We start from the raw sequence: 15146 nt of genomic DNA, 5'->3' as shown, positions 1-15146 counted from the left end.
GGTGGGAATGGGATTGGAGACATAGCAAGAGCAGGACATGGGGTGAAGGGATAGTCATTATTTCCTTGACTTTTCCCCGAGTCTATCTTTGCATGTCTTACCTGCTGCTTAACTACAGTCTATTGAGTGTTAATCTCAGCATCTCTGTTTTTCATTTGGAGAAGTCTAAGAAGTCTTTTTTACGATATGCCTGGCCTCTATTGGTAGAATTTTGGTTATACTCCATTGTATGCTTTAGTAATTTTGTTTTTACTTATTTCATTGCCTTCATTTGGAAATGCTCTTCTTTGATGTTGTTGGGGCTTCAGTCCAACTGTTTGTTGTATCTCCTGATAACTTTGCTTCCTAAAGCAGTTCATAATTTTTTAGATTTGTTCCTCTTCAGCGGTTTGTAGGAGTATTGTGGCCTAGATGAGGCTACATAATTTCCTGCAAAGAGATTTTATATTTGCTTCCTCCATGTACCCCTGGCATGTGTCCAAGTGGAAATTACTTCTATGCTAATTTCTTGGCTTGGGTACATTGCCAAACCAAGCAGTTTGCGTAACTTTTTCTTTTTTATATTATTGTAGTAAGAGCTTGATATGTTCATGTGTATATGTATGTATGTGTGTGTATAAGCAAGTACCTAGAATAGTGTATCTAAAGATACAGATGATCACAGAAGTAATAAGTAAAAGAAGTAAATATTATTGTATTTCTCTCTGATTTACTCTGGAACTGTTTTTAGTTTTATTCTAGAATAACACTGCTCAGTAGAACTTTCTGAGACCATGGAAAGGTTCTCTATCTGCTGAGACCATTTTGGTAGCCACTATCAAGGTGATGTGGGCTTTCCTGGTGGCTCAGCGGTAAAGAATCCACCTGCCAATGCAGGAGACACACATTCAGTCCCTGAGTCAGGAAGATCCCCTGGAGTAGGAAATGGCAACCCACTCCATTATCCTTGCCTGGAAAATCCCACGGACAGAGGAGCCTGGAGGGGCTACAGTCCATGGGGTCGCAAATAGGCACACACACACATTGAGGTGGGGCTCTTGAGAATTGACATATGGCTAGTGAGAATGGTGGCTTCCTTCCCTGGTGGCTCAGAGGTTAAAGCGTCTGCCTGCAATGCGGGAGACCTGGGTTCGATCCCTGGGTTGGGAAGATCCCCTGGAGAAGGAAATGGCAACCCACCCCAGTACTCTTGCTTAGAGAATCCCATGGACAGCGGAGCCTGGTGGGCTACAGTCCACGGGGTTGCAAAGAGTCGGACATGACTGAGCGACTTCACTCACTCATAGTGAGAATGAAAAACTGAATTTTTAGAGGGATCATTCAGCGTTTAGAATAATAAAGGACACTGCATGACATATTACGTCTATTAAGAGAGCATTCCCCCGCTTACCTCTTGCGCCCCTGGGTCGGAGTTTCCTGCTCGTTACTGTTGCGCTGACGTGTCCCCCACTTCCGTGTCCCCCAGGTCCTGTGTCAACGGCACCCTCGTGTGCGGCCCCACCCAGCTGTGGCATGGGGACAGAATCCTTTGGGGAAACAACCACTTCTTCAGGTAAGCGCTTTGTGCTCAAGATTATGTTCACTGACCCATCTCTTCTGTTACCCGAGTGTGAAACACACTGATTTTCTCTAACCGTCAAAAACCCCACAGAATTAATTTGCCTAAGAGGAAACGGCGAGATTGGTTGAAAGACTTTGAAAGAGAGACAGGCCCGCCGGAGCACGACCTGGATGCGGCCAGTGAAGCTTCCTCAGAACCAGACTATAACTATGAATTTGCGCAGATGGAGGTTATCATGAAAACGCTGAATAGTAATGGTGAGACTCTAAACAGTTACTTTCTCTCCTCTTTAAATGACTCCGAGAGGAATTTGAGCATGATGAGAGAATTGTCAGATTTCTGGCATATCAAATTGGGTATTCTGTTGCAGGAATAAAGATTTTGACCTTTTTTGTTTATTTCTGGATTTTTAGCTTCAAGGACCCCTCTTTTTAATTATAAAAATGAAGTATCAAGAAAAGGCCAGGTGAAAAAACAAGTGTGATATATTACTATGTAGAGTATAGAATAACAGAAAAGAGCATCATTAAGATTAGGGATTAAGGGATTTCCATGGCAATGGTTAAGACTCTTCCTTCCAGTGCAGAGGGCACAGGTTCCATCCCTGTCTGGGGAACTAAAATCCCACGTGCCATGCTGTGGCCAAAAATTTTAAAAAGAAAAAAAGATTCGATATTAACTACGGGGGCTTTTGACAGCGCAGCACAGGGAGGACCACAGCCGGGACTCAAGCTCCAGCCCACTCTGCCACTTGCTCACCAAGTTGGGAGGAGTCCCGACAGACATTTCATGCTCAGACAGAATCACATTAGTGGGTCATTTAACAACATGCCTGAGCAGCAAGTCTCCTCTGAGTGGTTGTTTGGAAGCCCCAGGAGGTGCAGGGTGTGACAGGAGCGTGCAGTTCCAAACTCCAGGTGAAGGAACGCCCATTAGAAGAGAGCTTATTTCTTTAGATACAGTTATAGACTTCTGGATGTCTCTGTTCTCCAACTCTGCGAAGTAACTAAGTGGTATCCATTTAATCATCTATCTATCATCCTATGCACACACTTCTAATTTCTCCAATCACTACCTGCTTATCATATATTTATATATATATATATGTATGATCCCCCTGGATACCAATGAGTGTGTAGTATTTGTTAATCCCTCCAGTCTTCTTAGCCAGAGCAGTTGGTCATCAGTGGCCTGGCTCATGGTATTAACGTAAGTATCCATTTGTGTTCTAGATCAGACTTTGATCTCTAGTGTTGATTCCATTCATTTAAAAGTAATATTTCCCCATCACTATGCTTTACCCACTCCCCTTGCTAAGTGGAGCTCCCCTGTAGGGCACACCCATGTGCTCCGATACGATGCTGAAATGCTGGCGGCCGGACAGAATTCATACTCTTCACCTCTACTGCTTAGGTGGCTTCCCGATCATAAGCCTGTCTGCCTGGTGGTCGTCCCCTTGGTGGTCCTATTTGAAGATTCTCTTCCCTCTCATGTGGTTTCAGACGAAGCTCCTCCACAAACACTGGGATAAAGGTTTTAACTGATTGGCTTTAGCTTGAGGGAGCTTGACTGGTTTTTAGCAGGGCTGCTTGTCGGCGCTTGTGCTTCATGCTTTGGCCGGATCTAGCATGATGGGGAAGACGCTGCAGTCTTCTGCCTGGCAGAGGTGCTCTGAATTCTTGTTGGAGGAATGTTCCCTTTTCAGTTATGACCGCTTCCTCCCCATTTCCGAATTCCATGGCCTTCCCAATGGTTAGAACCTGATGGCTGTTCTTTTCCATGTATCTGACAGCAAGAAGTGTCTCTGGTATTTCTATTTCTGTTGACAGCACAGGAGTTCAGGATATGGTACTTCTGGGTAAATAGTCACCTGCATTATCCCAGTGATAAACTAAAATAGCATTATCTTCAAATCTCTAGAATAATTAATGGTCTAAAACCCAGTTCATTTGAATTAAGAGTAAAAGCAAACCTAATATTTTTAGACCATAATATGTTTTTCTTGACAACAACTGTTTTCACAGAGTCAGTGGCAGCTCTAAAGTAAAGAAGAGCTGAGGGGCTGGTGAAGAGTCCCAGAGCTTATTCCATCTGGAATTAAAAGTTTCCTTTTTCCCTCGAAGGATCTATTCTGCCCTTCGATTCAGGGCCTTAGGCATCTTGATATGAATTAATTCTAATTCTCTGGGTCACTTTTTTTTTTTAAATTTTCTGGGTCCCAGGGCTTCCCTTGTGGCTCAGTTGGTAAAGAAGCCGCCTGCAATGCGGGAGACCTGGGTTTGATCTCTGGGCTGGGAAGATCCCCCAGAGAAGGGAAAGGCTACCCACTCCAGTATTCTGACCTGGAGAATTCCATGGGCTATATAGACCATGGGGTTGCAAAAGGTCGGACACAATTTAGTGACTTTCACTTTCACTTTCCTCTGGGTCGCGTAAATGCCCTTCAACCTTTATACCATCACCCTCTCTCTTTCCCATACTCGGAACAAGCAAGGAAGTTTGCGCTCATTGCGTAGGTATGTACCAGGCAGAGAATAAAGTAAGGAAGAAGGAAGCATGCATGCCCAAAGGAAAAGAGGTCCTTTTTCTTCGCCTAAAACACTTACCCTTTGGTTTCTTGGCCTGAGGCTCCAGGCTCACTGAGTTTTAAAACAGTTCATTCAAGAGGAAGAAAGTGATGGTGAAATGAAGGAAACTGTTAACACTCTCTTGATAGTGGACTGGTGATTTGAGAACAGGCCAGATCATCTTTGGTTTCTGTCCTTGCACAGAGTCAGACTGACATGCCGATTAGAATGATCTTTTAAATAAGAGTATGCGATATAGGGAGAACAGATACATGTACAGACATGGCTGAGTCCCTTCGCTATTCACCTGAAACTGTCACAACATTGTTAATTGACTATACCGCGATACAAAATAAAAGGTTTAAAATTTAAAACAAACAAACAAAAAAGAATATGCTGTATAGGGAATTCCCAGCGGTTAGGGTTCTATGCTTTTACCTCCAAGGGCCTGGGTTCGATCCCTGGTTGGGCAGCTAAGATCCCACAAGCCGTGACGTGTGGCCAAAATAAAAAGAATATGCTGTATAGTGAGAAAGGCTTAAAACAGGTCAATTAATTCGGAAAGAAAAAGTTATCAAATATGTCTAAGATAAAAGTGTTTCCAGACTTGTGTTGGGATCAGAAGAAAAAAGAAACCTCAGCCTCTGTACCTCTCCTGGACTCTGTATCCCGGCCACATCTGGAGTCCCCGAGCAGGGCTTTCGGGCTGGTCCATGGCAGGCGAGGGGAAGGATGCTTGGAGTTGCTCTCTGGCACATCCGTGTGTTGATCTGTGGCTCCTGAGAAGGCCTGGTGAGCAGTAGGGATGCTGTGTCGTGACCAGTCACATCACCTGTGCGGTGGGATATGTGTGTTTCTACACACCACTGACCAGCAAGTAGAAATAAGAATTAAACATCTTATTCAGTGTCTTTTAGCCAAAACCCTAGATTATGATTTTGTAAAAAAAAGAAAAATTGGTGTGTTTTCCAGTTTTCTTTCTCTGAAAAAAGGTTCATACACACTAAGTTAGGGCCCTATAAATGGATGGTGAGGACCCTGTCCTTTCTTTTTGACACCTAGAGTCTAAATAGAAAATATATATATCTCACTGTTTGAGAAATATATATATAATTCTGAGAGAACTTTTCTTCTCTAGCCCTTAAATGTAAAAATTTTTTACAACTCTCTCAAAAAACATTACCATATTATTCACAATTTTTCTTCCAGAGATTATAAGGCTGAATCAGAAGTTCTGATCCTTCCAGTTCAGTTCAGTTCAGTTGCTCAGTCGTGACCCCATGAATTGCAGCATGCCATCTAATCCTTTGGAGTATATCAGTTTTCACTATGGGAAAGGTCTTGCCCAGCCATGGTCTGTCTTTGTGTAAGAAGGATTTTTTTTTTTGGAGTCCATTTTTCACTGGCCTTTCAGGTGATGCATTTTAGGGACTCTTACATCAGGACTCTATGAAGAAAAGTATTCTGCTTTGGAAAAAAAAAAAAAAATTTTAGAATTTTACATCAGCAAAGAATAGTATTTTTTAAACATCTGTTCTTTAGCAGAGTACTAATTCTGAGGAAAACATTGGAGGTAAGAGTATAATTTATTACTAAGTTTGTTTCCTACCCTCAGATAATTAATTCTGGTCTGAGTTCAAAACCTGGCTCGGTTGCTTTGCTTATTAGCTGTGCCATCTTAGGTTGGCCACTTAACTTTTCTGAGCTCCAGTCGTCTCCTCTTTAAAATGGGAATGCTGCCCACCCCTAGGTTTGTTGCAAGGCTTTCATGAGAGGATGCCTGCAAAGCATATAGTGCCTCTACCCTGAGACATAAGCCAGCAGATAATAGCATGATTATTGCTGTTGTGGTCATCATTTTTATTAAAACAGCTCACCTATACTGTGCATCTCTAGTGATTTTTAAAATTACTTTTACTCTGTTTTGTATTCTTTAACCTTTTCTAAGCTAAAGTGCTATTTTCCCCCCTCTTCTCATATAGAAAACCAGTAAAATATGAATGCTTATTTCACAAATTGATAGGGTCTTCGGGTCTAGTCAGTCAGTATCCATCATCAGGGGATGTGAAGATTCCTCTTAATTTCCTTCTGTTATCCCAGAAATTAAAATGAGAGTCAATTTGTAGAAATAGGACACTGCACTGAATAGTAGGCAAGGGTGTAAATTGCAGGCTAGTCTGAGAATACAAGTAAATCTCCTAGGTCTTATGTACTTCAAGGAAGTATTTACCGTTATGGTAAATTTCTTTGTTTACCATCCAGATTGTCTAACATACTGTTTCCCTATTATGGCCTCCTCACTTAGACGTGTCATAGCTTTCTCTTTTGTACACGTGGTCTGTGCTTTCCTTAATCTTTGTCCACTGCATCCAGGTCATCGGCTGTTACCAAGCTAATGTCCTGGGACAACCAATTAGCTCTTTAGGATTGAGTCCTACCTACACCATAACCACTCCTAGTCATAGTCAGGGCCCCTTTAAACAAGATCTGTTAGTATTTCTAATACCTGTTCACCCACATGTCTGTTGGTCATCTCTCAATCTGCAAAAGCAAAAAAGCAGAAGTAGACTTTTGTTTTTATAAAGTGAATTGCTTTCTTGGCTATTAACACCTGAGAAATTGGCAGACCATATACTCAATTCATATTTTCAAACAGATGCTGTGATCTGTAAGTTTCCTCCCACATTAGAGGAATTCAGGAGAAACAAATTTTTAGCCAAATTAGAACTATAAACCCTTTGTCAATGGGAACTATAAACCCTTTGTCAACTAAAACCAATGGTAAATGCACCTAAAAAGTGACGACATAAAATCAAATCTTGTGTGGCTCTGTCTTTGAAATCACCTTAGATTTCATTGAGTCTTTCTTCTCGGTGGATAGAATACCATCCCTTTTTCCTCTACTCTCTTCTTTTTGTAGTTGAGCTACCTATCTACACATCAGGGCGAGCTCATCAAATTGAAGAACGTAATAATAGATGTGAGGAATGTTTCCGTACAAGGTGTTTAATCTGAAATGTTAAGAAAAAGGAAAAGGAGAGAATTCCACCTGACCGGGCCCGGCCGGCCGCTCACAGACAAGCACGCTGAAGGGCTCCATCTGGGGGAGGAGACAGTCCTTGTTAGAAGCCTCGCGGCGGGCTGGGGGGCGCTGCCTGTCTGAGTCACCGCTGAAGAGCCCCTTGCCTTGTCTCTTGGCTCACCAGACCCAGTTCAGAACGTGGTGCAGGTCCTGGAGAAACAGTACCTGGAAGAAAAGCGAAGTGCCCTCGAGGAGCAGCGACTCATGTACGAGCGGGAGCTGGAGCAGCTCCGCCAGCAGCTGTCCCCAGAGAGGCAGCCCCAGATCAGCGGCCCCGACCGCCTGGCCTACAGCAGCCAGACGGCGCAGCAGAAGGTGACCCAGTGGGCCGAGGAGAGGTAGGAAGGGGACCCGGGGGCCTGGGGCAAGGCCTCGGGGCCTCGGGGGAGGCCGTTGTAAGGCACGTCAAAGGGGGACAAACCTAGCAAAGAGGGAAATCTTACTTCCATGTCTGAATTGTTAGCGGAAGGTCCCCCTGGAGAAGGAAATGGCACCCCACTCCAGTCTTCTTGCCTGGAAAATCCCATGGATGGAGCAGCCCAGCGGGCTACAGTCCATGGGATCCGAAAGAGTCGGACACGACTGAGAGACTTCACTTTTTCACTTTCAAGTATGTTTACTGTGACGTCAGTTGTTAAAGATTACACCTGCCCCCTTACCCGTCAGTAAAAATGGTGCCCAGTTAGAATATCACAGTTTCGCTTTGAAGTAAAGAACAATTGAATAGTTCTAAAGCATAAAAGCATGCTTCCCTGGTGTCTTTGACGGTAAAGAATCCGCCTGCAATGCAGAATACCCGGGTTTGATCCCTGGGTCCAGAAGATCCTCTGGAGAAGGAAATGGCAACCCATTCCAGTATTCTTGCCTGAGAAATCCATGGACAGAGGAGCCTGGTGAGCTACGGTCCATGGGGTCCCAAAGAATTGGACATGACTGAGCGACTTTCACTCACTCAAAGCATAAAAAGCATTTCTTGTTCTGTTATTTCTCTTACTTTGGAATCAGTGTAAATGCAGTTTTAATGTTAAGATATCTGTGAATTTTTAAAATTTGCAACTTTAAAATATTTGTATCAGAACTGAGGTAGCAGTGGAGGAAATGGTAACAACAGTAAAGATAGTAAATTATTACAAAGCTCTATTGTATTCTTGCCACAGTCTAGGAATGATGCTTTTTTATGATCCCAACAGCACCAAGTCCCAAGTCATGGGAAATATTATTTCAATCAATCGAAATACCTTCTCAGTCATGCATTCAGTAAATGAAAAGGCCAGGCTTTGTTGACAATCCATTAATAACTCCTCTGTTGTAATAATAATAGCACTGGACATTTCTTAAGCATTTATTTTGTGTCGACACTCCATGCCACAGAAAATCCGAGTGTAACTTTGCAGTTGGTTCTTGATATCTACATTCCACATCCACAGATTCAACCAACTGTGGATCATAGAGAAAAAACTACATATCTAAGCAGACCTGTGCGGTTCAAACCCATGTTGTTCAAGGGTCAGCTATACTCTTTCTTTCGTTCAGTGGGTAATTTTTGCATGTTCTATGGTGGGCCATGTACTTGGCCAGGAATTAAGTGTAGTGACAACCAAAAATACATGGCCCCTGCTCTAGGGGTGCTTACTAAAGCTTCATAGGGGAGATGGATGTTATCAGTCAAATAATTATACAAATAAGTGAAAAATTGTAACTATAACGAAGACTGAAAATGAAAGTCACTCAGTCATGTCTGACTCTTTGCAACCCCATGGAACAGACCATGGAATTCTCCAGGCCAGAATACTGGAGTGGGTAGCCGTTCCCTTCTCCAAGGGATCTTCCCAACCCAGGGATCAAACCCAGGTCTCCTGCATTGCAGGTAGATTCTTTACCAGCTGAGCCACCAGGGAAGCCCAAGAATACTGGAGTGCGTAGTCTATCCCTTCTCCAGCGGATCTTCCCGTCCCAGGAATCAAACCAGGGTCTCCTGCACTCCAGGTGGATTCTTTACCAGCTGAGCTACATGACAAAGACTCCAGAGGCAAAAGCTGTGCCTCCGGGAAAACATGTAACAGGGTTTGGATCTAGTCAGGGTGTTAGAGACACATTTATCAAGAAGCACTATCATTTAGAGTTGAGAAGCAGACTTCTGCTGCCCCAAAAGTACATACTTCTCACATTTACCAAATGAAGAAATCACATAAAACACTTTCTCCTTATTCTAGATCTCCTCCACTGCAAAGCTTACAAAAGTCATAATGATTTCTTTTTCCTAAAGGAATGTTTTATTGGGCTTTTTTTTTTTTTTTGCATTTTCATATCAAAATCTATTCTTTTCCAAATATTATATAATTTAAAACACGGTTGGAAGTTAAGTTACCCCATACATTTGCTTCTCATCCCTTGTTACCAGTGGATAACCCATGGAACCCCAGTGGGAAGAGGGAAGGATAAGAGGTGAATTGGCAAAAATAGGTTGAAAGATAATTGTCTGAGAGGAGATTCTTAACTACTTTCTAACAGTATGACTCACTTGGAAAACGAGATTGCAGTTTTCTTCCGGATGTGCTCACTTCCTTCTCTGCTGCTCGCAGGGACGAACTCTTTCGCCAAAGTTTGGCAAAACTGCGGGAGCAGCTGGTGAAAGCCAACACCCTGGTGAGAGAGGCAAACTTCTTAGCCGAGGAGATGAGCAAGCTCACCGACTACCAGGTGACTCTGCAGATCCCTGCTGCGAACCTCAGTGCCAACAGAAAGGTAAGAATGCTCTCGAAGGGGAGGAGAGCAAGAGGTGCAGCATTAGCTTCTGAGAGGTAGAACATCACCTTGATATCTGCAGAACATCTGTGAAGAGACCCTGACATGAGCTGGAGGGTTTGTTCTTTTAAAGACCCCCTCTAGAAACCTCTTTGGGTATATATGATCAGAATATGAGAATCTGGAGGGCTGAAAGAGTTGCTAGTTTAAATGCTTTCTTTAAAACATTGCAACTTGGGAATTCCCTAGTGGTCCAGTGGTTAGAACTCTGCACTTGCACTGCTGTGATCCAGGGTCCACTCCCTAGTTGGGAAACTAAGATCCTACAAGCTACGTGGTGCAGCCAGAAATAAATAAGAAAACTAGAAATGGATATAACTAACTCCTCTTGCTTTTCTGTCTCATATAAATGCCTCCTGAAGTGGGGGATGTGTGAATATCTTATAATAGTACCATTCTGAGAGAGTGACAAGAAAGGAAAATGCCTATGGTCCCTGTTTTGTATACACAGAAGGATTCTTTGCAGCCACTCAGAAGTTTCCATCATTAAAACTTCAAGATTTTTTTCTTTAGGGAGAAACCTTGAAAAGTAATTTTTCCTCCATCCATTTTTCCCTCTGACAAGTGAGTGAGAAATGAGTCAGAGAGTATCTCATCAGCCTTCTTGCATTTTAGTCTTTTGACCAAGTAGTTCTCCTTTGCAAAATTTACTCTAAATCCATACTTACAAAAGTGTTTGTAAAGGTTTATGTGCTTTTGTACAAGGATGCTTATCATAGTTACCTTTGTAATAGCAAACATTTGTAACAGCCATGATGTTGGGCAGTAGACTAATTAGTCAAATGAGTGATACATCCCCATAACAGATCACTTTGTTGCTATTAAACATTATGCTTCTGGAGAATATTTAACCACACAAAAAGGTTCACTGTGGAGAAAGAATTGGGATGGGGAATTTGTATTTTTGCTTGGTTCTGAGTGTGATTAAAAATAAAACGTGCATGCACAGCCCTACAAAGAAGATTGAAAATAAACTAGAATATTCTGTATATGGTAGATTTCATCTTTCTTTGTATACATTATGTGTCTTTTTCAAACTTTCTACTTGGTAATAATGCATATTGCTTCAGCAGTGCAAAAACGTTATAACAAGATTTGCTGTGTTTGATTTTTTGTCTTTGTTTTCCTGTATTCTACAGAGAGGAGCAATAGTGAGTGAGCCAGCTATTCAGGTGAGGAGGAAAGGAAAGAGCACCCAAGTGTGGACCATTGAGAAGCTGGAGAATAAATTAATTGATATGAGAGACCTTTATCAAGAATGGAAGGAAAAGATTCCTGAGGTAAAAGGGACATAATGTCAAGGAGTTTAGTTGCATTAAAAGGACAGAATATGAGTGACTTAACCATCAGAACTGGAGAAGGAAATGACAGCCCACTCCATTGTTCTTGTCTGGAGAATTTCACAGACGGGGGAACCTGGCAGGCTACAGTCCATGGGGTCACAAAGAGTCGGACACGACTGAGTGACTAACACACAATTGTCAGAACACACACATGTGCATCACTGAATATCTGTAGTGATGCTGGGGACATTTATATTAGAAATGTAAAGTGAAAGTCAGTTGGATGGGTCATAAAATATGTGATCCTCACGCAGATAGGAACTACGTGAAGAGAACACCGAGCACCTTCTGCATCTTTAGTACATTTCAGGTGAAATGAAGTGGGAAAAGTGAATTTGTGCTGTTTTGTCGGTGGTGTTAAAAATCAGCTTAGATGGGCCAGCATGGGTTTTGTGTTCATTAGCATATGCTCATGCTGTCCTAGCGGTATTCATGGCTGGGTGCATGCTAAGAATAATTTTAGAGAGCACGGTCCATTGTTCGGACGTTAGTAATGGAAAAAAGGACTCAACGAAGGAAATGAAGCAAAGCTCAGGGAGTAGAACCATGCAGGTAGGGTGTGCCAGGGAAGACGGGGAGGGTTGGGGTGGGGGGTGTGGTAGGTGGGGCTATAACTGATAGAAAGGCTTTCCACGCCTTTTCATCAGTTATTGCCCTAACAAGCCCCTCCCGTGTGCTAGTTTTGTTTTATTTGTATCACATGATTCTGATTTTACTCTTAATCGATGTGGATAAATGCTTTCTTTTTTGAAACATTTTAAAATAGCTGGTTTTAAATAGTATTAGGTTGATGTTTTCTTTCCCTACTCACCCCCTACCCCCAATCCCCCAACCTGTCCTGCCACTCAGGCAAAGCGACTCTGCGGGAAACGAGGTGACCCTTTCTATGAAGCCCAAGAGAATCACAACCTGATTGGCGTCGCAAACGTGTTCCTGGAGTGTCTCTTCTGTGATGTGAAGCTTCAGTATGCAGTTCCTATCATCAGCCAGCAGGGGGAGGTAAGGACAAGCCAGGCTGGGAGGAAATGACCATGGCTCAAGTGTGGTTTTTGTTGTTCTAACTCGATTTAAGTTATGTTCTTGATTTAGATCCAGAAACTAGGGTGAAGCTTCAGGATCACGTTCTTTTTTCCCTACTAATATCAATAGGAACTATCAACATTAATTCATGGCTTTAAAAGATTACTAGAACATGTTTTTTGTTTGTGGTTCACAAGGATTTTCTTTGTTTTAATCAAGTTAGAAATCTTTTGGAAACCAGATTCAGCTCTGTGCCCCACATTGACTTCTCTTTTAATCTCTTACCCCCGTAATACCTTTTAGCTCCTTCCTGGCCCCTAAGTGGTCCTTACAAGATATAAAAGTGAAAGTGAAAGTCGCTCAGTCATGTCCAGCTCTTTGCAACAGCCATGGACTGTGTAGCCTGCCAAGCTCCTCTGTCCATGGAATTCTCCAGGCTAGAATACAGGAGTGGGTAGCCGTTCCCTTCTCCAGGGAATCTTCCCAACCCAGGGACTGAACCCAGGTCTCCCACATTGCAGGCAGATTCTTTACCATCTGAACCACAAGGGAAGCCCTTATAAGATATAACTTGAGAGGATTATTTTGAAATCTGAAATATTCAGAGCAAACAGGCTGAACCATTCCATTGTTACCACCTCTTTGAAAAAAAATGCCTCTCATATTTCAGTTATTTCATTATATTGGCCTTATGTCAGCCTGAAACATTTCAGAAAATGTTCAAGTTCAAACATTTTTTTTATTACCCAGTTCATCAACGAATGTCTTCATTTTAAATTTAGTCGCATCAATATTTCATGATGCTACTAAATTTAAAAGTAATTTGCTCTTTAATAACATGCAAACCTGGAAATACTAAGTTGTTTTTCATGCTCCTTTTTTTTAAGTTACATTTTTATTTTACTTAAAAAATTTTTTAATTGGAGGATAATTGTACAATGTTGTGTTGGTTTCTGCCATACATAGACATGAATCAGCCATAGGTATACATATGTCCCCTCCCTCTTGAACCTTCCTCCCACTCCATCCCACCCTTCTCAGTTGTCACAGAGCACCAGTTTGAGCTCTCTGCATCAGACAGCAAATTCCCACTAATTATGTAGTTTACATATGGTTCATGGTTCTTAGAGCAGGCTGAGGATAGGGCTCCACTCTGCCTGAAATGAACCTAGAAAATAAACCCTAGGTTCCCAGCTGTGATGTGTAAATACATGTCTCCTATTCCCACCTGTGTAGCCTCCCTGTGAACACTATGGTGTGGGAGACTAGTGAGCTAAGTTACTTTTTCCCATGTTAAAAGTGGGCATGACTCCAGTGGCAAAGAAACCTAGTAGCTGAGTCCCTAGTCACGGTTACTTAAGCTAGGGTCCATGGTGGGCTTTGCGTGTTCCATTGATACCCCTAAAATTTTACTAAAAATGTATTAGTTTCTCAAAAAACATAAGGAGTAAAAAGCTTAAGAAGTACCATCTTCTAACTGATTTCTCATATTTCCTTTCTTCCCTTTCTCATACTTCTTCCTCCACATCTGTCTCACTTGTCAAATACCAGCAGCTAATAGCTCACAGGTCCTGGGTGCCAGGGCCGGTTGCTCTGCAGAAGGTGATCTGAGCTATCTTTGAGAATGAGCCTCACTGTTTAAAATGACAGCAGCACCCCCAGCGCGTGTGTCTCCTTCACAACTTGTCATTACAGCCTTAAAGTGTGGTATCCAAGATAAACCTGGTTGATTACCGCACTCCAGGTCTGCTAAGGTCGGGGTCATTCCTCCCATCAATTTCAGTTCTGTGCACAAGTTAAAGGAAGATGACAGCAGCACCCCCAGCACGTGTCCCCTTCACAACTTGTCGTTACAGCCTTAAAGTGTGGTATCCAAGATAAACCTGGTTGATTATCGCACTCCAGGTCTGCGAAGGTCGGGGTCATTCCTCCCATCAATTTCAGTTCTGTGCCACAAGTTACAGGAGAGACACTGCTAAACTCAACGATCCAGAGAAACCACTAAGATATTCTGGAGACTTCAAGCCCCACCCACCCACCTTTTTTTTAATAAAAACCATCCTAAAGGAACTGTTTCCTTATAACTTAGTGGCTTTGTATTTGTCCTCCCTCCTGGAGTAGGTTTCACCCCTCCCCCTGCTTCCAGCCACCATGTGAGGTCTGTTCACATTCTCTGCTCCCAAGAGGATAGAGGCTGTATAAGCCCAGTGGCCTGACTGTTTGGTTTGCTGTTGTAAACGCAGTGCTTAGTCCTTCCCTGGCATCCAGTCTCTTCTCCGTAAATATTTGTCGAGTGGATAAATTCATCTCGTGACAACCCGCACATATCTCTGTTAGAGCAGTTAGTCTGTACTGTTGTTCCTGGATTTTTAATTCTCTGTCTCCTCGTTTGACTGTGAGCATCCAGACAGCAGAGCCCGTGTCTATAAAGACATGTTCTCAGTGTTCCCCACGATTCCAGGTATTTGATCAGATGAGTATGTGAATGAATATATGAATAAGGGAAATAAATGATTCCAAGTAGCATGTGTTAGCTGCCTTTGTGCTGTTCATGAACTGTCCTATAAGAAGGGTAAGAATGAAGATGATTCCAGGAGGCAGATTTTGCTCCAAGTAAAGCCTGGTGGTTACAGAGCAGGTGATGGAGTGGACTAGCTCTGGAAGTTTCCTGTTGCTGGAGGTGGCCTAGTAGTCACAGTGGAGCTGCTCACTTGGGGTTATGGTTGCATGCTTTCCATCTCAGGTCGGTTTTGTCCACAGGCTGCCTT

The 15146-nt window shown here is 42.7% G+C and overlaps 1 protein-coding gene across 11 annotated transcripts in view; it reads left to right on the top strand.

The window, feature by feature from the left end:
- Nucleotides 1–15146, top strand: part of KIF13A (kinesin family member 13A) — a 197354-nt gene that overhangs the window by 142740 nt on the left and 39468 nt on the right. For 6 of the 11 annotated variants that reach the window (XM_040249322.1, XM_040249328.1, XM_040249326.1 and 3 more), the window contains exons 15-21: nucleotides 1466–1552; nucleotides 1652–1818; nucleotides 2975–3094; nucleotides 7335–7548; nucleotides 9793–9955; nucleotides 11155–11295; nucleotides 12208–12357. In XM_040249322.1, coding sequence (XP_040105256.1) covers nucleotides 1466–1552; nucleotides 1652–1818; nucleotides 2975–3094; nucleotides 7335–7548; nucleotides 9793–9955; nucleotides 11155–11295; nucleotides 12208–12357 — 1042 coding nt within the window. The remainder of the gene's footprint in view (nucleotides 1–1465; nucleotides 1553–1651; nucleotides 1819–2974; nucleotides 3095–7334; nucleotides 7549–9792; nucleotides 9956–11154; nucleotides 11296–12207; nucleotides 12358–15146) is intronic. The other 5 variants (XM_040249332.1, XM_040249327.1, XM_040249331.1 and 2 more) reach the window with 1 other exon arrangement.

Source organism: Oryx dammah, unplaced genomic scaffold (assembly GCF_014754425.2).
Source record: "Oryx dammah isolate SB20612 unplaced genomic scaffold, SCBI_Odam_1.1 HiC_scaffold_11, whole genome shotgun sequence".
Taxonomy (NCBI): domain Eukaryota; kingdom Metazoa; phylum Chordata; class Mammalia; order Artiodactyla; family Bovidae; genus Oryx; species Oryx dammah.
This window is presented reverse-complemented; position numbering and strand designations above follow the sequence as displayed.